Source organism: Annulohypoxylon truncatum (assembly GCF_022578515.1).
Source record: "Annulohypoxylon truncatum strain CBS 140777 unplaced genomic scaffold F4807scaffold_18, whole genome shotgun sequence".
Lineage (NCBI taxonomy): Eukaryota > Fungi > Ascomycota > Sordariomycetes > Xylariales > Hypoxylaceae > Annulohypoxylon > Annulohypoxylon truncatum.
The window spans coordinates 369,911-394,344 of NW_025953804.1; the positions used below are offsets into that span (position 1 = coordinate 369,911).

At 47.7% G+C, this 24,434-nt stretch overlaps 8 protein-coding genes across 8 annotated transcripts; all 8 read right to left on the reverse strand.

Moving 5' to 3' along the window:
* Nucleotides 1–1,776: 1,776 nt before the first annotated feature.
* F4807DRAFT_427685 (Alpha/beta hydrolase family-domain-containing protein) lies at nucleotides 1,777–3,237 on the reverse strand. The gene has a single exon (XM_047998190.1). The coding sequence runs from the start codon at nucleotides 2,941–2,943 to the stop codon at nucleotides 1,906–1,908; it is 1,038 nt and encodes a 345-aa protein (XP_047853758.1). The 5' UTR covers nucleotides 2,944–3,237; the 3' UTR covers nucleotides 1,777–1,905.
* Nucleotides 3,238–3,579: 342 nt separating this feature from the next.
* Nucleotides 3,580–5,414, reverse strand: F4807DRAFT_460931 (uncharacterized protein; the record flags this gene model as incomplete). The annotated part of the gene is made up of 3 exons (XM_048001602.1): nucleotides 3,580–4,992; nucleotides 5,064–5,142; nucleotides 5,371–5,414. 3 exons carry the CDS (start codon nucleotides 5,412–5,414, stop codon nucleotides 3,580–3,582), a joined length of 1,536 nt encoding a protein of 511 aa, XP_047853759.1.
* Nucleotides 5,415–7,304: 1,890 nt separating this feature from the next.
* On the reverse strand, nucleotides 7,305–8,364 carry F4807DRAFT_427703 (uncharacterized protein; the record flags this gene model as incomplete). The annotated part of the gene is made up of 2 exons (XM_047998191.1): nucleotides 8,346–8,364; nucleotides 7,305–8,247 (listed from the first exon to the last, which is right to left on the reverse strand). A coding segment is annotated over exon 2 (197 nt), but the record flags the coding sequence as incomplete, so codon positions are not given.
* A 3,745-nt stretch (nucleotides 8,365–12,109) lies between these two features.
* On the reverse strand, nucleotides 12,110–13,443 carry F4807DRAFT_451929 (aromatic compound dioxygenase; the record flags this gene model as incomplete). Its single annotated transcript, XM_048000275.1, has 4 exons — nucleotides 12,110–12,856; nucleotides 12,959–13,143; nucleotides 13,198–13,317; nucleotides 13,371–13,443. 4 exons carry the CDS (start codon nucleotides 13,441–13,443, stop codon nucleotides 12,110–12,112), a joined length of 1,125 nt encoding a protein of 374 aa, XP_047853761.1.
* Nucleotides 13,444–16,002: 2,559 nt separating this feature from the next.
* On the reverse strand, nucleotides 16,003–17,082 carry F4807DRAFT_460933 (uncharacterized protein; the record flags this gene model as incomplete). Its single annotated transcript, XM_048001603.1, has 1 exon — nucleotides 16,003–17,082. One exon carries the CDS (start codon nucleotides 17,080–17,082, stop codon nucleotides 16,003–16,005), a length of 1,080 nt encoding a protein of 359 aa, XP_047853762.1.
* A 67-nt stretch (nucleotides 17,083–17,149) lies between these two features.
* F4807DRAFT_427725 (Endonuclease/exonuclease/phosphatase) lies at nucleotides 17,150–19,088 on the reverse strand. Its single transcript, XM_047998192.1, has 2 exons — nucleotides 18,606–19,088; nucleotides 17,150–18,535 (listed from the first exon to the last, which is right to left on the reverse strand). Exon 2 carries the CDS (start codon nucleotides 18,516–18,518, stop codon nucleotides 17,628–17,630), a length of 891 nt encoding a protein of 296 aa, XP_047853763.1. The 5' UTR covers nucleotides 18,519–18,535; nucleotides 18,606–19,088; the 3' UTR covers nucleotides 17,150–17,627.
* Nucleotides 19,089–19,236: 148 nt separating this feature from the next.
* F4807DRAFT_427728 (glycoside hydrolase family 45 protein) lies at nucleotides 19,237–21,219 on the reverse strand. The gene is made up of 2 exons (XM_047998193.1): nucleotides 20,141–21,219; nucleotides 19,237–20,056 (listed from the first exon to the last, which is right to left on the reverse strand). The coding sequence occupies exons 1-2, from the start codon at nucleotides 20,582–20,584 to the stop codon at nucleotides 19,775–19,777; spliced, it is 726 nt and encodes a 241-aa protein (XP_047853764.1). The 5' UTR covers nucleotides 20,585–21,219; the 3' UTR covers nucleotides 19,237–19,774.
* A 173-nt stretch (nucleotides 21,220–21,392) lies between these two features.
* Nucleotides 21,393–24,342, reverse strand: F4807DRAFT_460936 (Het-C-domain-containing protein; the record flags this gene model as incomplete). The annotated part of the gene is made up of 6 exons (XM_048001604.1): nucleotides 21,393–22,598; nucleotides 22,654–23,201; nucleotides 23,268–23,447; nucleotides 23,519–24,076; nucleotides 24,150–24,176; nucleotides 24,246–24,342. 6 exons carry the CDS (start codon nucleotides 24,340–24,342, stop codon nucleotides 21,393–21,395), a joined length of 2,616 nt encoding a protein of 871 aa, XP_047853765.1.
* Nucleotides 24,343–24,434: the final 92 nt, after the last annotated feature.

Below are 24,434 nucleotides of genomic sequence, written 5' to 3' on the forward strand. Positions count from 1 at the left end.
TTCGTAGCGTTGTTTACTTGAGCTTATTAGTCAGGTACAGAGGATATTTACCGCAGATCCAGTCGATCTTTACCCCATACAGTTGAACTATTTATTACATAAGTCAGCAACTTCACATCCATCATTTACCTAAACACTAATGTCATTTGTACACATATTAGGGTTGCACAAAGGCCAAGAATCCTTAAATGATGCTATATCAGAACCTTAAAAGAACGTCCAGATCAATGATGTTAGTTCAATCTACGTTATCGGTATTTGAAATATTTCCCATCGATAGGTACATACCTCGTTATGCAGTATTCAAGAATATACCTACTTAGGTACTTAGCCAACTACACAGTCGACGCCAGCATCGTTTTTTCACGGTTTACTTGGAAGTGTCTTATTGAAGAAGTTGATGCATGAACTTATGTGAGACGGCCAATTTCTGGTGCATTTCCAGCCTAATACCATAGAAATAACATTGTTTTGTCTTCAGGTAAGCATTCAGCACATAATTGTCATATCATTATCATATCTATCCTTCTATCAAACGCCTCACATGTCCGATATACCTACTAGGTATTTGTACTTGCAGTTGTGGACTCCAGCTTTTCGCATATGTATAGAAATCGGTGAATTGCCCGCAAGAATAGTTCCAGTATTGCTAAAATATAGCTTTTAGGTTGAAAGCAGCCATTGCCTGTTGGCAAGTCCCAGTACTTCCTATAGAAGAATACAACTACCAATAGCTGGGTGTGTATAGTAGGTTCAAATATATTGTGCAAGGTTATTACGCGTGGTACTATTTCCTTGAAAATAGCAATCCTACTAGGCGGGAGCGGATCTTACCGCACCCAATCTCCACATTGTGACACATCCGTAGTTTTCATACAAAGCCATGCACTAAAATTTATTCCCACTTCAACTCAATATCCCAAGGATACGAATAATACGGAAACGCCGGCTTGTTCTTTATGGGCACATGCATCGGTTCCGATCACTTCCTGAAAACTTCCGGCATGTAGGGCGGCTTTTAGCTACTGTTAACCCAACAACAACTGGTAGGTAGGCTTGGCTTGCAGCTACATATGAACAAATGATAAGGTACCGGTATTGTACCCGGGAGGCTAGAGAGGCCCGGGTCTTATCCACGGATACTCTAGCTTCAAATTTACAAAATCGATCTGACTAGATTCAGTGCCAACAATCGATTGTACCCGGATATCTCGGGTGAGAATCCCCCACTCTCGATACTACGTACCTCTAATCAATCTCGCCATCGCTTTCTGGGTATCATCTTTTTTAACAAGTTTTTTGAGCTTAATTATAATCGACAGCGGTATAGTAATTCCGTATCGTACGTATGGTAGGATACCAGCCGTTATAGTTGATTTGGTTTTCCCGACTGTCTATTCCTTTAAGATCATTATATCATTTACTCCTAAATCACATGATAACCCCTTTTTTCACCACCTAACCCCCACCATACACAGTACACCTAACAGGCTTCAATATTAATTACAATAGTTTTATCTTGCATTCGTTTAAAACTTATAACTAATGATCGTACCAATAAACTTGGGTAAAGTTTTGTATATATAAGTAAGCATTGTAGTAGTGAGACTAATTGTTACTCCCTGGGTATAAAGTGTATATCGCGAAAGAGTTACGCTGGATAGGATATCGCATAGCATAGGTATGTAGATATCAAAAATTATTTCCACAAATATATATATATATATATATATGCTACCGCCATCGCTTTAGCTATCGCTTACGTTGAACTCTGGAACCTTATCAAGTTGAACTCTACGGCAAACATGTTTAGTGTCATACGCATCATTGAAGGTAGAATTACAAGAATCAATGCTAATCATTGGATTGACCGAACATTATGATTACATATTATACGCAGCAAAGTTACTTTTGGAATTTATCAAAAAACCTCCCAATAATCATTTCGTAAACCTTCCAGAACTCCCTCCCGATTCTCATCCACCCCTTCTGCTTTCCCTTCTCGCTCCTACTCGACTCCCGTTCCGTCTTCTCCTCTTCCTCTATCTCAGCTTCTTCTTCTTCATCTCCTAGCCTCATATTCTCAACCACCCACGCTACTTCCTTCGCCACAGCCTCGGGGCGATCTCTCTGGACATTATGGCCACAATCAGGCACATTCACCAACCTCTTCGCGCCTCCCTCCTTGGCAAGGTCCAACTGCTTCCTCTTCATATCTTCGTCCGCGTCCTCCCACACCCCCAGCATCACCCTCCTCTTCATCAACTCGCCCCTCTTAAACTCATCCCCTTCCGCTAGACTCTTCTCCGCCCTCTCTAGATCATCCCACATCCTCAGGAACGAGTTCCCCTTAATCACGCTCAACGGCCTGCTCCCGAGCACCCGCCTCTTATACTGCCTCTCCTCCACCTTAGGATCTAACCCGCCCTCCTGCCCCGTCTCGACAAGCACCACGCCGACAACCTGTCTCGGCGCATACGCACCCTCGTCGCTCTGCCCCTCACCACTCCCCTCCCCTCCCTCATCTTCCGCACTTTCCCCCTTCCTCTCCCTCTCCAAAAACATCCTCGCAAACGACCCCCCGTACGAATGCGCGATCAACACATAAGGGCCCCTAAGGCCCTCCCTCCTCAAATAAGCCCTCAGCTCCGCAGTCGCCCGCGCCGGCTTCGGATTCAGGTCCCCGCGGTTATACAGCAAGACGCGCAGGTTGATCGGGGCCGAACTAAGGATCGCCGCCAACTTGTCCCACGACGGCGAACACGACTCGCCGGAGCCGTGGAAGCATATGACCAAGGGCGAGCCCTCCCCCGCCGCCGCGCCCGAGTCCGAGTCCGGGATCAGGAGCTTGTGTTCGGCGGGAGCCGGGAGCGATGCGACGTCGCTAGGGATGTCTGGCATCGATGACGTCGCGTCGTCTCCACCGTGTTTCGCGGCCGACATGGTGTCGCGCGTTGCTCGTCCGTGCTAGCGATTCCGATGATGTCGTTGGTCATCTCATCTCGCTGCGGAAGGGGCTTAGGAGATGGGGTCCATCGAGCGGGAAATTAGAGAGCTCAATTCGTGGACCTGGAATGAGTGCAACTTAGTTTTGTCGGTCTTCGAGATTACAAGAGGCTGCGGATGGTTCTTATGCACATCCATGCAGTCAATTGAGGCTTACGCGCACGGACCAACAATATTTCCTGCAGATCTGAATAAGGGGGCGATCGTATTGTGGCACCCGCACATCTACAGTCATTATCCAAGTTTAGGTACTGTATTAACAATGTGAATTCATCTTTGTATTCCTCGGGAATATTGATCATATCGAATCTGGGTATATCCAAGCAGTCTTCATATGCAATTCCGATTCCTTAATATACCACGGCCCACGTCCATCGATGCTCTAAGCATCGTTAAAATCAAGATCCGTTTCCTCATGAACGCCTTGATAGGCCCCGCATTAGCTCCAATAGATATGCTTTCCTGTCCAAACCAAACGCCAAGCCATGCAAATGCTGCTCCGTGAATATATAAAAATATGTCCCTAAACCCTTTATCTAAACCCTGGGAAGACTTTGAGAGCTGTGCGTTTCCCTATTGACTGGTTAGGTTTTGAATCATTCTAGTGGCGGACAACTTGCATTGAGGCCGCCCGTCATCGCTATTAGTTTCATCGACGGGGACGACTAGGTCCTGCATTCGATCTCGAGCTGTCCCGACAGTACTCGGCCTGTCAGCTCTTGGCTGCTGCTCTGGCAGATCGACAGCTTCTTCCGGCTTCGGAGATGATACACGACATATATGTTTTTTCATAGAGCTGCTCCATGACGATAGTCTTTGCCGCCCTCTTTCAACATCCACGTGTATTATACCACCCCGTGACCGAAGCCTCCTGGTACCAAATTCCCTGCGCACCATAGAATTGGTGATCTTGGGGCAATAACCAGGAGGAAGCATCGATGCTTTGCAGGAAGGACACAATGAGCTCAACTGACTTAAGAACTCATCGATGCACTCTGGGTGGAAGATATGGCCGCAGGGCAATTCGCGGATGATTGTCTTCTTGGATTCGAAGTCCTCTAAGCAGATAAGACAAGCGGGTTGATAGTCGATAGGCGCTTCGTTTTTCTCGGCCCTAACACTGATAGGCTGTCGGCTAGCCTCCGATGATCTCCGCCCCTTTGATAACTTCGGCGACGTGGGGGATACTGGTATTGGCGGATCGTAATTATATGTAAATAGCGTAAATGTCTGTATATGGGCCATCGGTACTCTCAATCGCTTGATACCTAATGCCTCCAAATTTACTTCCCCTCGCTCAACACGTCTTCGCAATGCTGCACGACGACGACCTTGGACGAAGTGCATAAGCAATGATGTGCTGCCGATAACAGCAACAATTACTCCTAAAATGATTAGAATAAAGGCCCAAAGGGGGAGTGTTGTCGACACGGTGATAACCGATAACTCTGTCCATACTCGCACATAATCGGCTGGATTTGGCGAATAGGTCGAAACAATCTGGTCACTGAAGGGAACCGTTGATAAATCACCAGAGTAGAGACTGAGTTGACGCATCATTCCATTTCCTGAGCCTCCAGGAATTGCGTAGATGGGATATCGATTTTGCGTCTTCCAGGCGCCCCCGTCACCTAGGTCCCAAGCATCGTCATCGGCATCTGGAGGTTGGTTGGTGTCGTCATCGTCTGGACGATAAACTAACATACCCCGAAGAGGATCTACTCTCGCGGAAGAGAAAAACGACTGGGTACATTCGTTGGTGACCCATGGTGCAAGAGCGATTAGATTATAATTCGTAGTTGGTAAATCCACCTGGCGGGTTACATTTTTGGGTATATATTTTGCCGTTATATTCTGGCACGGGTCGTCAGCGGCCAAATCTGGCACATATAATAGACCTTGGACCACTCCGTTTGCCGTCGACACCGAGGTAGTTGATAGAGTTGTAACGTTTCCAAGCAGATCCTCGGAATATGCTATCTGGCTCTGTCACGATGTGTAAGTAGACAATAGACCCATTTTGATATTCTTCCTAATCTTCAAGTCTCAGGACATACGGATAATGCAGTGATGTTTCTAAGAATGGTGCTAGGAATCGAATGGCCATCCGACCAGCTGGGATTGCTGAATAACAATCTACTCAGGTGTTAGTATATACTTTATCCACTTGATCAGGAGACTTTAGTCATGGCACGAGTCAGTCATGGACAGCCAGGCTAATGGTGAAGCCGATGATGTAGCGTTGTGTTAAGATACTGCCACGCAAAACACAGCGAGACTTGAAGAGTGCACCGTCTGGTGTAATGCGTGTTACGTCGTACGATGCAGGCGATGCAGCGATCGCGAATGCACCACCGGACGCACTCGACACCGTTGATATCATCATCATCACCAGTCAAATCAAGCATTTACAGCTAGTAGCCATTCAGCCAACCATCAACGACCAAGGTCGTTAAGCTTTTGTTGACGACCTAGTACCTGCTTGGCAGTGTCCATCAAGATGGAAAAGGGTTAAGAAAAAAAGAAGCTTTTGCTTGGCAACGTACACGACATTCCGGACGGTTTGGAGTGCTGTAAAAGAAATGTCAGCTGTGGCCTGCCAAGGGATTCTAAAGAAGGCTCGGCTGGTGCCAAGAAGATCAATCGCAATAACAAAACAGCTCTCGGCAGCGGGGAAAATAAGAGACCAGATGCTAGAAAAAAAATGACGAAACCACACGAGTTACCAAGTAAGAAAAAAAGGGTCCAAGACATACACATGCTCTTGTAATCATGATCCTATTTAAGGGATTGTTGAGACATTACGGTCGATGACTAGCAACGAAAGAGAGACAGGATCTCAGGAACGTAGACGACGCGAAGGATAGCAGGTAGTTTAGAACAGTGGACAGCGATTAATCGTGTATGGAGCAAGTTAAGAAAAGCGATAAAAATGTTGTTCTTGGCAAGTTTGGGGGTTGGAAATTGGGGGAGATGAAAAGTAGACAATAGGGGGTCAGGGAATAATTAGCAGGGATGGGGGGGAAGGGGGGAAGGGGGTAGACCCCATCACAGAAAGAAGTCTCCAGCCATCATCAGCTGAGGAAGCGACCTAATTGCCTGTCGCATCAGATGTACACAAGGACCCATCTGATTTGATATGCTGCCGTGCTGTTCCACCAGGGTGTTGGATGTACCGGAGGTAGGTACATACCTAGGTATGTATAAATTTAGGTGCCTACTTTGCGAGCCGGTCAATTGCAAAAAGTGGCTGTGTGATCCAGCAATTCCGACAATTGATTGATACTAGTAGCACTTGAGCTGTTGAGGTACTTACTGTACCTAAGTATCCCGAGAATCTGTATGGATCTACCAAAACCAGTTTAGACTGCTACGAAGCCTGTGTTAGCGTGCCCCATAGTGCACAGACTAAGACAGATGTACCTTCACATCATCCTACGACGTTATCCAACATTAGGTGGGTTAAGGTACCTTACATACGAGTCCAAAACGAATAGGGATCATGGGGCCAGAGTAGGAAGTCTCGGAATCACGTACATGACGTCGAGAATACGAATTACACAGATAAATGAGGTATTATTTATATACGTGCAGGACTCAGCTCTATATATGCAGGTGTGTATGTCGGTAGGTACGGTGCCTGTGATGCTAGGGCAGGTTCGAATATGTCTCATAACAGCGAACAACGATAAAGCTTGATTGTCCAAGCCTGGGGTAATCCTGATCGGCGTCGCGTCGATTCAACCCCTTGTCCAAACTCTGTCGGGCTGCCGGATAACTTGTACCCACTGCTTCGAAGTTCGATGTTGGTTTGTGGGACTTTACGATGGAAAACTGAGTCCAGTTGTAACCTAATTACGTTAGGGCACTCCATTCATTTCAACGACCCCCTGCGCTATTGACGCATCAAAATGAACGGCAGGGGAAGTCTCAATACGGATGTTAACTGCTTTTTGTATATAGTACTTTATGCTGTGGCATTTGTCTGCCTAACTTGCTACTAGTTAATGTATACGATACAATGAACATAGAGTGTTATGACCGGGCTTTAACTCCAGACCGGCCCAGAACCAAAAGCTTGTCGCGCTGGACGCCTTAAAAAAGCTTGTCTTGCCTCGTGCATTAGGCGAGTGGATCCCCTATTACATCTGTCCAACCAGCTTCGACCTCTCTCCACGAATACGTAGCAGTCTAACGATGACATCGCAATTATCGACTCAAACTTCGACTGTATCTACCGCATCTGACGAATAAGCTTGCTTCGTACCCCATGGGCCTAAATTGCTCTTCAGGGCGCTTATAGCAGTGGCTTGTTGATGATAGTTAACGGTATATAACTAATACCTCGCACCATTTTGTCATTCTACTTACGGTACTAGAGAAATGAAATCTGTCGGAGATGCATGTTCTAAGCTGAAAAAGCGCATCTATTGGCCTACACGAACCCACGAACAGATAGTGTCTCGGATACTAATTCCCACTAAAATCTCCCGAGTCTTCCGGTCCTAGCATCTCAGGACAGACCTAGAACTTTGCTGGCCAAGCTTCTAGTTATTCCGCATCGATGTTACGGTTCTAAGTCGACTTTCCATTTCAGAGGAACCAAAAATCGGGTACATGTGATTGTGGCTTACCTGAACCTCTTCGTCCTAGTTCTGAAGCACGGTCGAATCACGTAATCAGAAACCTCATACGTTTTGCGGGGGAGCTTACGTATATAGGCCATCCTTCGAGTCCAAATATTGTAACGTAGCACAGCAAAGGTGCAGAGATAAGCAGACCGACTATATGTGATCGGGCGTGGCCGGTCACCTACCCGAACTGTTTCCAACCAATTCTATGGGGTTGCACGTTTGGCTCATTCGCGGAATCCCCGTCGGAAACACAACGGGGAAGCCAAGAAATTTTTCTTGACAGCATCTCATCGGTGTGGGCCCCGAATTCCCGCCAATCGACCCGACATTGTCGGCCGGTTCTTTTCGTTCTATTTTTCTTGTGAATGCCATCATTCCAATTTCCTTAAGTCAGAATTTTCGTGTCACGGCAGAAGTCCTTCCTTGAAATCACCGCCACGAACAGTCATGCTGTCTTCAGTTTTAGGTAGTATCAGTATGAATATGTACATACATTACATCTTGCCGAAGGTAACGCTAGTCAGGCTTGGGCTCAGTGTCGCTCGACGGCTTACTGACATCGTCAATGTTAGACCCAGACCATGTAATTGGCTTACGTACCTAGTAGGTGTCAATATAGTCTGTAGTACCTGTCTCTCAAAAGGGATAGCTCAGCTGCGAAGAAAATTTTGAATTAGGAACGATCAATAACTCGTAAGTAGGTAGTCATAGTTGATCCGTCCTTATCCAGGTACTTGGACCTAAAGGTTGTGTGATTAGGCCTGACCGAGAAAAAAAGTCTCGTCTTTTTTTAGGTATTCTACGATGGTTAGACATATGGGGGCCCTGGTCAATATATCCGCTAATCGGTCAAACAAGGGCTTGATGGGTGCTTTCTGCTGGCGTATGTGCGTTGGTGGATTTGCTTCCGACCCCGGCATAACGCACGACAATCACCTGGCTCCAAATACGTTCACATTCCTGTTTGTTTTCTCTACTTGCTCTTGGGGTTTCTCGGTAACCCAAGTGCGTACCTAGGTATTGTGTTTGGTTCGACAGAAACTTGACTAGACTGATTCTATGTAAGGCTTGTTGATAAAAGTTCACCGCTGATAGCTGATGGCACAACCTCTGAATTGGAGCCCATAGTGTTGTGTCACTAGGGTTCCCTTTAGATCATTGTGAGGGTCCCACCGCTGCCGTCTTCCCTAGCCTCAAATCTCACTGGAAATTTCTACCAGCATTAAACACACCCTATTTCTCTCGGCAATAGGGTTTTCTAAACCAATAACCAAGTCTCGATGTCTTCACGGAAGAACTAAGAGTAAAAAAAGTTGAGGGTTTGGTAGTTCTAATAATTAAAGTCATAATCTTTTACCTAGGTGGCGGCTTAATCACCCACTACCCGCTTTTGGAACTCTCAATTCTGAAGCAACCGCAGTCTGCCCCCAAGTTTTCATCATATCCTATTATCAGCATCGAGCGGTTATCATTCATAAAATATTTGGAGATTTTAAAATATAGGTACGACTACACCCCAAAACGGATGCTTGGAATCGAAGGATGGAGGGTATAAGCGTTTGGTCACAATCGCGACGTCGAAATAATATCTTCTCATAGGTTCGCTAATAGGACATGGTTTCGTACGCTCGCTAGATGGATACGAATGCCGAAAGTCATCGGCATCATTGATAGGCTGTGTTGATTCAGGGGTATCATTTATGGGCTGCGGAATTCCTAAAAGGGGATGCTAAAGAGGAGTCGTATTAGCTACATTTATCATCACATAAACCGCTGGCCTTCTCTGCCTAGCTCCGTTCCCCTCAAGCTGAACCATACTATGACCATGGTCTGACGATCTTCTCGCATTAGTTTTCATTATGGGCGGAAAAAGATAGAAGTACCTACCATAGGAATATGGATACGTCGTATCTTTGTAACGGAAAGTAAAGTCAACTAAAACTTCCACTCTATATACAGGCACGCTTATCAATAGAGTCGCTTGTACCGCTTCTGGTTTCGGCAAAATTTTGTAGAAAAGTCGGGCCGCTGACGCTTGGAGCATTGACTTGAACGAGCTACACTCAAGATCAGACTCAGTAGGTAAATTTGAAATTTAGCCAAATTCTACCCAAATCTCTATAAGTCAGGTAGAGAGGTACAGTGATGTTATTTACAGCTCACCTCACACAAAAAATTAATTTATTAAGTTAGTCCTAATTGTCACTTTGCCGTGGTCTACTAGTGAAGCTGTAAATATCATAGGAGTTATATTTGCTGCATCATTTTGACATCCACCTAGTTGATTTATTGTAGAGAAAGGCTTCCTTTTCAGAAAGCTACCTACCTAGGTAGTCTCCCTGAAGTCTTGCACACCGTATTGATAATCTGACAACTTCTGTCCTTGGTTCTGGCTTGACTGTTGCTCTCACAGGGATTGCGAAACACCAACGCCTGCTTTCTCGTGGCAATTCGAAATCCTTTTTTCTGGTTTATTTGCTACTCTCCGAAGGATTGTTTCCCTTTGTGATTGCCCTTAGGGCATGTGCGCGCAATTCCCTCCAGCTATCCCTTACCGACAGTGATATTCTTAATACCTCCCTTACTATTACTCACTTTGATGTAGATATGGAATCATCCGAACTGAGATGATGCGATAATAGTTTGCCTTCTGACTAGAAAAACAAGCATCAATTAGCAGGAATTATGGCCATGGAATTCTATCACGCGCTTGTATAAGTTCGATATATGGTAGATACCTATAGATAGGTATATTTGAATGCTCTGCAGCTTAACTATCCTCGATCGATGACTTATTCATCTATCCCTTTTCTGCCAGGAAGAGAGCGAGCAGTGATTTAGCTAATCACTTAGGTAAGTACCTAGCTACTATTCATCTAGGTCTGGATAACGGAGTGGCCTGAATCATATCTTGAGAGCTAGGCATCTATACATGTATAGATATTTGAGGCCTATAGGCATTGTCGAAAAATGAGCTTCTACGGCGCCTTCTATTCAGACAGCTTTTGTTCTTATGCCTACATAGGTAGGTATTGATATAATATCTCTTATCATCCTAGACTACTCTTCTTATAAAATGACTTCTCTTGTACGACTTTAGATTGCTTTCCTCGCGCAGCCCACAGGCACCCAGAGGTTACCTAGGTAAATATAATAATACTTCATGCATAACCTATAGCTATTCTGATAACGCTTGGTCAGTGGATCATAGATCTTCTATCTCAGTAGCCTCTATGTAGATATATAGGTGATCTTAAAAGGGTTGATATAATACCTGCCTCCCAGCGGTGGTTTTCATCTAGACTTGCCTCACGGTGCTTCAACCCCTTTATATGTACATAGGTACATGCTTTTAGTCTTGGCAGTCTTGGCATAGACTCCATTGCGCTCCCGGCTTTGCTGCCTCTCAACCCCACGATTTTGTCGTGACGACTACTATATGAAGTAATTCAAAACTTCTTACCACTGGTCTTATTAACTTCTTTTGCGTGTTATGTAGACACACCTGAAGGTTCCCGGGTCTTGAGCTTGCGACCAACCATAAACTACGATGATAGTGATCGGCGAGTAAGACTGCCGTTCTCTGATTGTTTATCTGCGAGATTTGACTCTTTTTTTGACAACGTTCATTATACGCATCTTTCAACAACCAGAATGGTAGGTTCCTATTGACGGCGAATTGCTAAGGTACGGGGGTTGTCAAGCTCGGATATCAGGCGGACTTTTCTTTTTCCAAATCGTCGGTGACCATCTCGTCATGATTCTCGATCCATGGTCAATGCCTCTGTCATTTAAAACCATCGTGTCTCCGCTTCCAAATTACTAGTATACCGACACATTCAAACTAGATCCATATACTCTCTGTATTTATAGCCGCGCGCTTGTAGCCTCGAAGTCGAACTGGATGAGACTGGTTTTGCATAGACCGAAAGGAGCACCAGGTGCGGGGAACTAGAGCCCGGCAATGCTCGTAACCTCTCCCCTAGAAAGAAGATATGGATCCAGAAGAACGAGAAAGCCAAGTTCGTCAATAGATGGTAGAAAACACGCCGCATAGTCTATGCTGTCTGCGACGCTACTCATACCTGCAGACTCTCGCGAGACTCGTCGCATGGCGCTGCGTACACGGATCGCTAGGAGCGCACAGACTTTCTCAAGCGACATGGTGTCGCCGAACCCCGCTAATGTGGCGTTTCGGATACAATCTACACGCGAACAGCCTCTTAATGTAGTGTATGGCCCATAGGAACGAGCGTTGCCTTACTTTTAATGACTAGGAAGTCCTACAGACAACACGCGTCAAGGATCATGCTAGAGAAGACAATAACTGACACATTGGCAATGACCGTTGATTTTCCTGCTTCGGAGCGGCATGAATAACAAACACGGCGGACTACACACGACTATCTACACGCTACCTCTACATTGCCTCCTCAATCCTACTTCAAGTGATGGTCATCGATGACATCTTACGCGGCTCGCGTGCTGTTGGGGGGAGGGGGGAACGGGCCTCCGGGGCCTCCGGGTCCTCCGGGTCCTCCAGGTCCTCCAGGGGGGAAGCCGGGGCCGCCAGGAGGGAATCCTGGGAAGCCTCCTCCGGGGGAAGCGACACCGCCTCCCTCGTAGTAATGAGCAGCAGGATGAGCGTAGGCAGTCTGGTTAGCCGTGGTGTCGACGAAGACGGTTATGTAGGCGAGGAGACCATCCTGCAAACTGTCACCGAGCTGGATGTATTCGACGAAAGGGTCATACTCGGGGGTAGACGCCTGGGCGTCAATCCAGTCATTGATGTTCAGGGTTAGTGGCTGTGTGTTGAGGCTGTAGGGTTCGAGCTCTATGACAGAGTCGATGAGGCTCTGGTCGAAGAAGAGCTGGCCGATGTGGTTGGTCTTGCCATCAAGAACATAAGTGTTATTTGGGAGCACGGTGGCGTTCGTGGTGCTCATCACATGAATATGAGGCGTTCGGCCCATGTAGAAGCCAGGGAAGATAGTGTCGAACTGGACTACACCGTCCTCGTTGGTGGTCTGGATACCACGACAGTAGGTCGTGTTGAGGCCAGCCTGGTCCATCATGGCAATACCACTGTAGGTACCAGTGGAGTTGGAATGCCAGATATCGATCAGCATGTTAGGCACTGCTGCACATGTGTTGAGGTCAAAGAATTGCAGGTCGAGGTGAAGCGGTACGCCCGGCTCGTTGTCGGTAACATCAACCTATATTGCGCGAAGTCAGTACGTTTCTTGACCCAGAATGAGATATGAGTCAAGTCATATCGGAGAGCTAAGCTGAAACCGTCAATAACTAGGTGAACATACCCGAATCAACTCGCCTGCAACCCAGTAAGGGCCAATCGTCACCTCGGGCACAAGAGCCGCCGTCGCGTTTGATTCGAAGATAACGTCTATTGGGGTATCCAGAGAGTAACCTGACTCCGAGACATCGTGGGTGACGTTCAAGTACCTTTCCAGATCAGCCTGGCTTCGCTTCGACTTCATGCGCTCTAATATATAATCAGCTAAGTATTTGGGCTGCAATATACTACATGAATACTTACTGTCGGCTATACCACGCTTCTCGCGAAGTGCTTGAGCAGTAGCAGCACGACGAGCAACCGAACGAGCCTTTAGGGGGCAGTTTTTGGAGCGCAGCCGGTGATAGCACGACGAGCGTGGGCCTGGGCATGCCCGTGCATAGCTTTTTCATGCTGGACCACTTCTTTGCTGTCACCAGGATGGGCAACAGCAGCTCCCATTAAGGAGGAAATCGCCAAGGACGCGGCGATTTTACGGAGGATAGCCATCGTGAACCGAAATAAAGGGCCTCAACCCTCGAGAGTAAGAAGCGATGTAGAAAGAGTGAAATCCCTGGTTGCGACCAAGACAAGAGGAAGAGTATACACACAATCTGGGGAGATACCGACACCTTTATACAGGTATTCAACCGTTTATATGATTTGATCTACATTTTCAATATGTAGCCGCTCGCCCAAGGCTTCGCCCAGAGTATCTATCACGCAAGAGCGCTGCGATATTCTTTTCACTTATCCCTAAATGATACTCTCCTAAATTGGTATGGCCGGGGCTCCTCTTCCTTTAGCCCCAGGATCTAAACAGATTCACCCAGGGATCTGATAGCGGGTCATATCAGGGGTCCATCCCACTTCGGCATAATGAACATGAATGGCAGGTATCAGTAGCCAATAAGAGGGGTGCGGTTGAAAACACAACGATACTAAAGGCTGATGCTCCGGGCCAAGAACGACGTCAAATGAATCTCGAGGCACCAAGATAGTCTCATGAAAGACTTACAAGTTAGCCACACGGTGTTCAGTTACAAGACATCCGTTTAATTGAATCGCAATAACTGAACTCAGGTTTCAATTCCTCTTCCGCTATCAACCCGTGCTAGATATCCCTCTTGGGCTGTTCAGCGAATACAACTAAGACCTCGCCGGCCTCCAGTGCCTAGTCCTAACTAAGACTAGACGTTAGGAGAACCAGAAAATAAAGCATCGGGTGAAGATTTTGTACGAATCTCAATTTAACACTATGGATTATGTAACCTGGACGCGCGGCTCTTCTATTCTGTCCAATATCAAGGTGGCGCCAAGAACTCGCAGTAGCATATAAAGTATTCCCTACCGAGGCGCTTGATACAAGGCCCACGACGCACTGGGACATTCTTGCATCTCGGGGATCATATTATAGGATTTAAGACAGGTATAGAAACCACGGACAAGTACTGGCAAGCGCTGATGGGTTATTAGGTGACCTATCGTCTATCCTTTTTCTATGGGGAACGGTAGTTGAGGCCCATTCCAAGATCTTGAGCCAAGACTGTTTACGCCATCTTGATGGGTACTATCCCACCTTAGCCTGCTTCCTTATTCCATGTACATCCACGATACAACAGACCAAACCAGCTAGGTAGTAAGAGAGCAGGTAATGGTAAGCGAAGGTAATCTAGAAAATGTGTGTTCCTTCTCAAACATGTAGAGATGGTTTCGATTCGAATAACTACTTAGGAGCCTTAAACCATAAAGTCTTCTCGAAACCATCTTTCATAAACATGATAATAATCACCCAGTTATTCATTGAACTTGTCGCGATGCTGAACTAACAGATCAGATATTTTTTATTCTACTTCTGGGGTTAGCCACCGACAGGTCTTTTTCCAGCAGACTGGCCCAAATATAGGGGTAACATGTACACTACCTATACACAGTAATTAATTTTAGCACTATTCAGGGAGGTATCTAACATGATAGATTCTTCTATTCCGATGCGCAGTTAATATGCTAATATCCCAAACTCAAGGCTTGTTGAAAGTTGATCGACCTATTCTAACTCAAGAAATATGATCACCTTGGAAAAGCATCCAGGACCGAGGCCATGGTACTTTTTCTAATACCTACTTCTACCCAGCTCTATTAATAATCACCGCAACTTCCACTCGTCTTTTGTTACTTGAACGAACATATTTCGAAGTTGCCGAGCTTCAATTCGATACCATGAGATCCATAGGGGAAATCATGAGCTTCTTCACTCAAGTCTTAAACCTATGCCTTTGACAAGTTCTTCAATACCTAGGTACATAAATGGCGTCCTCTCCATTGGCTAATGTATCACCAATACCTATTGATATACCAGACTTTTACATAGAAATTCTATTTTTGATATGATGGCCCTACTCTGAAGCTTGAATTGTGAACACGACATATAATACTCTCCCTTAACATATGATGTGACGAGCCGCAATACCGTTGCATTATATTCTGCTTGGTATATCCACTATTAAATCTTTCCCCGAAGCTTCGTTTGTTAAGTGGCATACGCGTTCTGTATATATTTATATTAGCCGGTAACAACTCCACGTAACCCTAGCAGACTCGGGGCTCCAAGACCAATATCGGCATTGGTTCGTAACTAACTTAGAACGAGATTGTCGGAAGTCGTCAAAAGTCGATAGGCTCATCGTCTTGTCTATGGCTGTCTTGCAATGAATAGTCTTGGCTATCCAGGTGGCCCGACAATCCCCTCAATCAAACCAAATGATATTCCAAAAATGACATCTGATTGGTATTTATACCTAACGCCGTAGATTTCTGTTCATTTGGCACCAATACATGATTCTTAACTTCGCAGTTCATCTCTGTAGGTATATCAAGAAAAGGTGTTCCTTAGTTTATCAGCTGACAGCTCCCCCATCGCTAACCCTTAACACCAGACGCCGACAGGCACAGAAAAGAACCGAGTCCACGGCTTTAATATTTGACGGGAGGTTGAGTCATCTAATACTGGTTATGTAATACTCCCGCTTGTATTGAATCTATGATCGGCTAAGTACTCGTACAAGCCCCCTAATCACCTTCAATGCATGCTAAAATACCAATTTTAGGTGATTGCGAGTATGGAAAGCCATAGTTCGCTGGGCGGCCGGATTGTACGGCTAACCATGCGCTAGTCATATAGTGTATCGCTTGAATTCTGAGCAAATCTCTTAGTACTCTTAGAAAATTATGTATCGATTCATCTGGTCTCTCATGACCCATAACCCAACCCGGACTGTTTTCATTTACTTCGATGAACTTGCAGCCTCTGCCATAAAACACCATGCGATGATCGCCATCGTAATTCAATGGCCCGAAATTATGGTTCCAAGAGATTCGGTAGTCGATGAACCATAGTTTCTTAGCCCAATTATAACCAGATTGCTGGAACGCGGCGGCCCAGAGCACACATCTAAGCTCATTCCGACTTTGGCCATGGAGCTCTATCTCGTACCCTGCCGGCATACTTCGGAATTCACCCAGTCGGTCTGTCCAATGGGGATCGAACTCCAGAGCGATATGAACTCGAGGAGAACCGCGTATGTTGAATATTGGCACATCGCTCTCGAACTCCCACCAGATTAGAGGGAAATTTTTGTTAAACGGCTGCAAACAGAATAGATCCGTCTTGGGACAGACAGTAAAGTACTGCCTTTTGCCGTCTTGTATCATCGTCCCGGTCGCAGGTGCATCGTTGAACTCTGGGGGCGGTTCAACCGCCATTTGAGCTCTTGTTTCCTTCCGATAAGTCACCTTATGGTTTCCAAAGCGTTTTATCATCGCTCGTCGAGACTCCCGGCAGGCCGTCCATAGTCCGCTGTCTATAATGTAGGCCGAAGGGTTATTGTAAAACCATGAAGGAGTATCGGGCTCTTGTCCGTTACGGCACGGAGCAGCTAGGCCACATGGGACACCGGGTGTATGTCCGCGCCCAGCTACCGAGTGATTAGCCAGAGTGGAATAATCTGTAGTATAAGGTCGGTTTTCCTCCCCATTCCAGGCAGTGAAGAAGTGAGCCGATGGGAGATTGGGGCGGACTGCTGCATCCCATATCATGGCTCGAAGCTCCGGCGGCAGTCGAGAAAAGAGGTGAAATGTTGTAAGTGCCATGACGAATGCTCTCTCGATGAATATTTTGTGTCAATGCATGCTTTGATTAAAGATTTGACTTAGCATGTAGTATTGGAATATCTACGGGATGATGCCCGTCTTAGTATTTAAAGGTAGATGCTGTTCTTGCGGAAGTACATACATACATAGGTAAGGCAATAAACTTCAAGCGTTCAAGCCACTCAGGGCTGGCGAGATATGAACCTTGTTTACGATCGAACCTTCCAATTCGTCGTCTCTTAAGCTTTATTACCCCTGTTCCTGAACCGGTCATTTTCTCCTATTGCGGAGAAATATTGTAGCATACCTAATTTCAGTCCAACTCAATACATACAGATGAAAGGGATAAAAGGAAGGCACTAACAGGCCTAATAGGAATCGAACCTAAACTACATTCTATCCCTCTATCCAGTATCTCATACATACCTATCTTAATGAATAGTTACTTAGGTACCTAGTCATGCTTCAGGTAAACCATGCCATTATGTACAATTCTATCGTACAATCCTCTATAACAATTACAAAGATAAGCCCAAATAATTTCCTTACAAGATTGTCAGGTCGGCAACCACAGCTCTGTGGTCGCTAATGAACACGTTGTCGATATAATTGTTCAAAAATTCGAACTGCTGTGCCGAATACAGTTTGTCGGCCGTGGGTCCAAGCCAGACGAAGTCGATGCGGCTCTTTCCAGTCGTCGAAAAGCCCGTGTATGTGAGCTGATTCGTTCCCAACCGCGTAGCCCCCGAGTTCCACAGCTCCGTTAGATACCCCGTGTCCGAAAGAGTAGTGTAAGCGTCTTCGCCCGGCGCCGAGTTGAAGTCGCCGGTCAGAGTCACGCCCAATGGACCGTATTGCTCCTGCACCGCCTGAATGCGCGATACCACGACCTTGATCCCCTCGCTGCGTGCTTGAGAGCTCACGTTGTCTAGGTGCGTGTTCGCGTGGATAAAGCGTTTTCCAGTGGCGATGTGCTCAAAGACGGCGATAACGCTGACTCGCCGGCTCCCTGCACCCCATCCGAAGGAGACCTTGTCCGGCGTGGGCGACAGCCACTTCTGCTCACTGTAAAGCAGCTTGAGCACATCGGTCCGGTAGATAATCGGATTGTACTCTCCTGACTTTGCACCGTCGTCGCGCCCGAAGCCGTAATGGGTCCAAGCCGATCCAAGTCCGCTCTTGATGTCTTTTAGTTGGGCGTCAAGAACCTCTTGGAGGCCGAGGACGGCAACGGCTCCGTCGGATGTCGCATTGTCAGTTACGGTCTTGAGTTGGTTGATTAAACCCGTGCGCCGGTCCGACCATGGCTTCTCATTGGTTTCAAGAGAAGTTGCGGCATAACGGATATTAAAAGAGACGATGCGGATGGGTAAACTGGCCGTCCTAGCTACATCGGCGGCAGCTAGGACGTAAGCGAAGAGAGAGCCGAACTTCATTTTGAGACACCGTGTACCTAGGTAGGAATTGATTATTCCAAGACGAGGCGTTGGGGGTATAATATATCTGCAACTTAGTCTTCGTACCGGCCACTTTTTATACACAAGGTTGCCCTGCCATGTTTCGGTCAGACTTCCGGGAACACAGCCAACTTTTAGGATCTGCCATTTATGAACGTTCGCTATACGACCTACAGTTATGACTATAAGACACACGTGGGGTAGCATCAGATCTCAAAGGATCTTGGCTTGGAGGTCTTATGGAAATTTCCGCGCATGCCAAGAACTGACGATAATACGAGGTGCCGATGGATGATGCAGACTGATATATCTTACCGCGTTTATTGGACGAATAATGCCCATGTAGAGAAAGTGGTACGGCCTGCATGTCGGCTTAGGTAGGTATCACGGACAAAGGCAGCTAGGTTTCAAGTCGTCATACCCATCCTTCGTCGGCAATGAAGTATCCTTTATCGTAAACATCGTATAGTTCGTCCAATTCTCGAAGGCTGACATTAGGAAATTTGAATGGAATCCAAACGGCAAGGTTTGCATAGACTTAGATCTAACTATTACCAAATTTAGCATGTAGATCCTCTGTTCATCATGCATCGCCTTACTACCATCTGAAGAGCGTCTTGGCATGTTAAGCATGTGATCGGGAACATTATAATATCAATTATCAGCTATATAGAAATCGTCGGAAAGTTTAGACTTATTAGTATATTATGATATTATAGACTTCTTGGCGGTTCTTTCGCGACATGGTCTAACTAGAATGAATTTAGTCAGGGGCTTCATCGCCACACTTTGATATGCGATAGCAACAATACAATCTCACACGTGCAAGTCAACTATCATCACCTAAAAGACCTTATAACTTTGTTTGGATTAGGGTGATCAGGTCCGAATAATTCAAGGAGAATCCAAATGTACGTGTTTACGCGATAAGGGGCGGATCTGCTATTTACCACATTGTCGTAGTTATTAGCATGGTCGCATCTCTGCTGTGGATTCCGTCGTCTGGGATCTCTTCGATCTCTTCTTTCTAACTACAAGAAGCCGAGGTATATCTGTAAGATGAATTCTAAGATAATCGAATGCCAGATAGTTGCGATTTTATATATACTTATCTAACCCGCCAACCTATATACACCAAACCTCCCGCGAACCTCCCCACTCCCTCCGCGACCCCCACAACCCCCCACACCTATACCTCCCGCAAGTTAGGTAGTCAGGTACCAGGTATGCAATCATTAATCCTGCGTAGGCGTCTCATCAATAGCGTCGTTGCTCCGCTGGCACCCGCTCTTATCGACCAGCGCCGCGGGGCACGCGACCTGCTTGAACTCGACGCCGGGGTTGTCCGCGCCGCCGAACCAGTCGAAGCGCCAGTAGCACCCGTCCTTCAGGGCCTCCGGGAAGCCGTCGCAGGCCTCGCGCGAGGAGACGCCGCCGTACCGCTCGCCCCACCCGTTCGACGGCGCGCCGTACTGGTCCGTGCACGCGTTGTAGATGCCTACGCCGCCGCCGGGGATCTGTCGCGATGCGAGTGAGTATTAGCGTGAGTGAATCCTATGTTATGTTATGTTCCAAGGTTACCACCTAGAATAGGTACATACCGCAAGATCGAAATGGTTAGACCCCAAATCGCCGCCCGTGTTGCTAGCCTGGACGACCATCTTCTTGCCGCTAACCGGCCCGCTCGTGAAGGTCAACTCATAACACGCGCAGCACCACGTGGTCTCGGTCTGGCCGGCGATGCGGACGGCGGCCCAGCCGTAGCTTACCGTGTCGTTGACCGCCCACGGGCTCTGGTTGCTGCACATGAACGCCGACCCGCCGCTGTCGCACGCGCTCTTCGTCGCCCCGTTGTCGTTCAGCGGCTGGTCGTCCTTCGAGCACGTCCCCACCAGCTTCCCGCTGTTCGTCTTCTCCGTCCACCCGCAGCTCGGCTTGCAGCAGTCCCAGTACCGCGTCGTCTGCCCCGTCCCCGACGCCCCCTGCGCCGCCGCCAGGCGCCCCGCCAGGCAGGCCGAGAGGCCTAGGATCGTGGAAAGCTGCATCGTCTACCTAGTTTCTTTGCTTCTCAGGTATCTTCGATATATGATAGATCCAACCCAAAGTCGTGACTACCAAGTGAAAAAAGAAGAGTACAAGAGAAGCACGCAATCCGGAATCCGACCAGCCTTAAAATATCCCACGCCGACCCTTCGCTCGCCCCCCAGATTCTTGCGCAGAACCGCCGATCATCTCCCCTCACTACGGCCCACCGGGAAAAGTAATCTCTTTCCGACACTATGGGATTTCTAGGCACTATGCTCGCGAGTGTGCCCTGGATCTGAGGCGAGGGCGCCCCTGTGGGATGGCGCGTATCGACGTAATGTAGATATATGGGGGATCAACGCGGGCCAGGCCCCCGTTGATGAAACGGAGCCTAGCTGAGTGGAGCGAGCAGCCGGCAAAATTTGGATGGCTATCTGGAAAAATGACTTAGTGGCCAATAGCCGCCGGGATCCTAGCTCCGTGAGGTCATATAGTAGGTTGGTAGACAGCTTGCTTGGGGAGAACCCCTTAGGCAATTCCCCGCATAGGGTAGCTAAATGCGGAGAAGGCATGGTTACATTCGTCCCTGAATGGTTAGTTGATAGCTTACATGATCATGCATCTCACGGTGGATCATAAACAACATCATTCTTAACTTCGTTGATTCATTGTGAGAAGCGATATGAAGCAAGAGTTACATGAAAGCTCACCTACGTCGCTACTTTTGGGAATAGCCTCGACATGACATATGCCTAAGCCTCACCATGGCAACGTCCTCGCACCCAGCAACCCTTCGCAGAGACCGATAGACATGTGTGCAGTAGCTTACTAGAAACCCCATCGGCTGCCTCCCTCGTCGCGACGGGGGCGACCGTCCTCATCCAGAGCATCGCCAACACGATTGATAACTGTATCCAGGAATCCACCGCCCTCGTCTTCATCGCGACGTTCCTCACGACGTTCGTATCCCTCCTCGCGGCCATATTCCTCACGACCGTAACCTGAACTCTCCTCCTCACGACGCTCATATCGATCGCCACCACCGCCGTAAGAATCATATGAACGCTCTTCACGACGGCCGTACTCGTCACCCCGGTCATACTCAGATCGTCCGTAGCTTTCCTGACGCCCGCCATAACTATCCTCGTCATCGCGACGTCGACCGTAACCGCCGGATTCTTGGTACTCATCGTTGCTTTCATACCGGCGCTCAGTGCGTTCTTCGTAACCACCGCCATAGTTCGGACGGGATTCGGTTCGCTCTTCGTATCCATAGCCACCGCCGTTATCATCTTGTCCGTAACGACGGTATTCCCTGCTTTCGCCTCCTCCGGGATACCTAGTCTCGGAGTATTCAGCCTGGCCGTAGCGGTCATCCGAGTGTCCGTACTCGGTGCGGGTCTCGTTATACGATCCATCATTGCCCTCGCGTCTGCTGCCGTACGATTCGGTCTCGCTACTCTTGAAAGCTCCGCCTAGAAGCGAACTACCAAGAGCGCCAAGAAGTCCACCACCCCCACCACTGGAACTGTGAGACTCCTCGCCCCCGAAATTGGGTAGATTGATCTGTCCGCCAGATGAGGTTTTGACGAAATCCGAGATACCACCAGTAACACCACCAACAATGGCACCAGCAGCGGTGCTTGCAATGCGGTCTTCCATAGTTCCACCAGGTGCGAAGTTCTTGTGCATACCAAGAGGCTTCCCGCAACCGTGACCACAGTCCTGGACTCCTTCCTTATGGTTCTCGCCATTTTTCACGCCGCGGCGCGAAAGCTTCTGGCGGTATTCGTCCTTCGCACCATCATCTAGCTGGTTCCACCACTCCTCAACCGAACGGAACATGATCTGTCGGCCATCGCGCGCACCATCTTCTCCCATGTCACGCTGAGCAGGATGGTGTAGGACACCATTGATAATCCTGTTCATCAAGCGATCGACGTCTACACTCTCATCGTCCCATGCTTCCATGAGCTGGGGGACGACCCAGTAGACGACCTTGCTAGCAGTCTTGCCTGCAATTTCGTTGAGGATCTAGTGTTTGATTAGCGATGCGAAAGTAAAATTGACATAATTGGACTAGGCTTACGTTGGAAAAGTGGTCCTTAGAGAGCATGGAGTGTGTTGGGTCAGTAGATTCGTCGTCGTTGAAGACGATGTGCTGTTCGTTCTCACTGCTGGCAATAATCTCGGACGACCCAGTACGAAGCTCATTCTTGACTTGCTGGATGATGGGAACCACGAAAGGCGCCATAATCGAGAATACCCACATTGACATCTGGTCCTCGAGTTGCTCCACGATTTGAGGCAAGATGGGGATTTTCTCAATTGCCTCGCTGATGCCCTTCAGGAGTTCGTCGTGGAATTCAATAGCGGGCATTATCTGCTGGAAAACTTGTTGGATGTACTGCGTAAACTCCTCTGGTTCTCTCGGGGAAATCGACGTGTTGGCCATTTGCGCGTTGGTGGCATTGCTCTGAATTGATTCCATCTTCTGCTTCTTGTCGTCACCCCCGAGGATGCCATCGGGAATCTTGTCAAGAAGCCCTTCAATGATGCTAGTGTCATTCTTCCTTGAGTTCTCTTCAAGGGTGCCCTCGAGCTCCTGGATTTCGTTCTGCGTCAACTTGTCGGAGACTGGAACGCCGTTTAGTTAGCGACTATACGAATGAATTCAGGAGGAACATCCCGAGTTCGACTTACCTTCGCCGGTGACGGAATGTAGGAAATCAACACCTCCAAATGTTCCCGTAACGCAAGGGTAAACTTCGTGGCGGGCACCAGGAATTTGAATTTTGGTGCTCCTACCAACATGAGGGAAGATATCGCGCTCACCCATTTCGATGAGTGCGAGTTCCGTGTAGTTACTATGGGCCAGGAAGTCTGTTTGACGAAATTAGTATGGAAACAGAAGCGAAAGCAAAGCCAGCTGAGACTTTGGAGTATGGCGTTACCTTCTAAACAGTGAAGGCCGGTACCAAGTAGTCGTAAGGCCTCGTAAAGCTCACTCTTCCTCTTGCTGTCCTTGTAGGATCGGGCAAGTTCAATGCAGCGGCTGAATAGCTTTCTGACATGAAGGGCGGAAGTCATAATTCTGGCTTGCTCATTCGCAATGTAGTTTTTCAGACCTGTCTCGGGGTCGATGGCAAGCTCGACTCTCTCATTAACGGGACCGCGCAGTCTTCGATCATACTGGCGCGCATCCTCGTTGTCGGCGTAGTTCTTGGGGTTGTCGATATGGTCTTCGGGCCGGTAGCAACCAAGGCGCTCGGCGGTCACCTCGAACTCCTTGGAGCCGTAACCGAAGGTCAGGAAACCGAGAACACAGAGAAGCAGTCGGATAGCTTCAGCTGAGACGGACTTGACCGTGCCTACATCGATGGCCTGAGAGTAGTCCCTAAGCCAGTTGCCGAAGTAGACACGGGATACCATGAGCTTGTCAAACTTTTTGCCCCCGACGGCGCGGGCCATCATGATAGTAAGGAGGGTATCTTCGATGTCGCCATGACGCCCTGGGTACAATATCAAATTAGACACTGTCAAGGAATATCTACACGACCTAATCTATGTCCACAGAAAACTCACAGTTCTGTCCTTCGACCTTAGAGATGCCTATAAACTATGTCAGTCTTGCTAATGAGAGTTGCGCCGCACAGGAATAGCTAGATGGGTAGAACTTACCGGCAATGTTACCAGCACCGAAGGCGAGAGCTGGGCGAGCGAACACGAAGAGGAAGACCAACCCCAAAAAGGCGGGGAAGGGCTTGAGGGTAATCATTTTTGACTCTCTCGATGATGTTCAGTGTCTAGTAATATGTTAGATGTTGTTAATATTGCGAATGGTTCTTAAGAAAGTTGGAAGAAGATTTG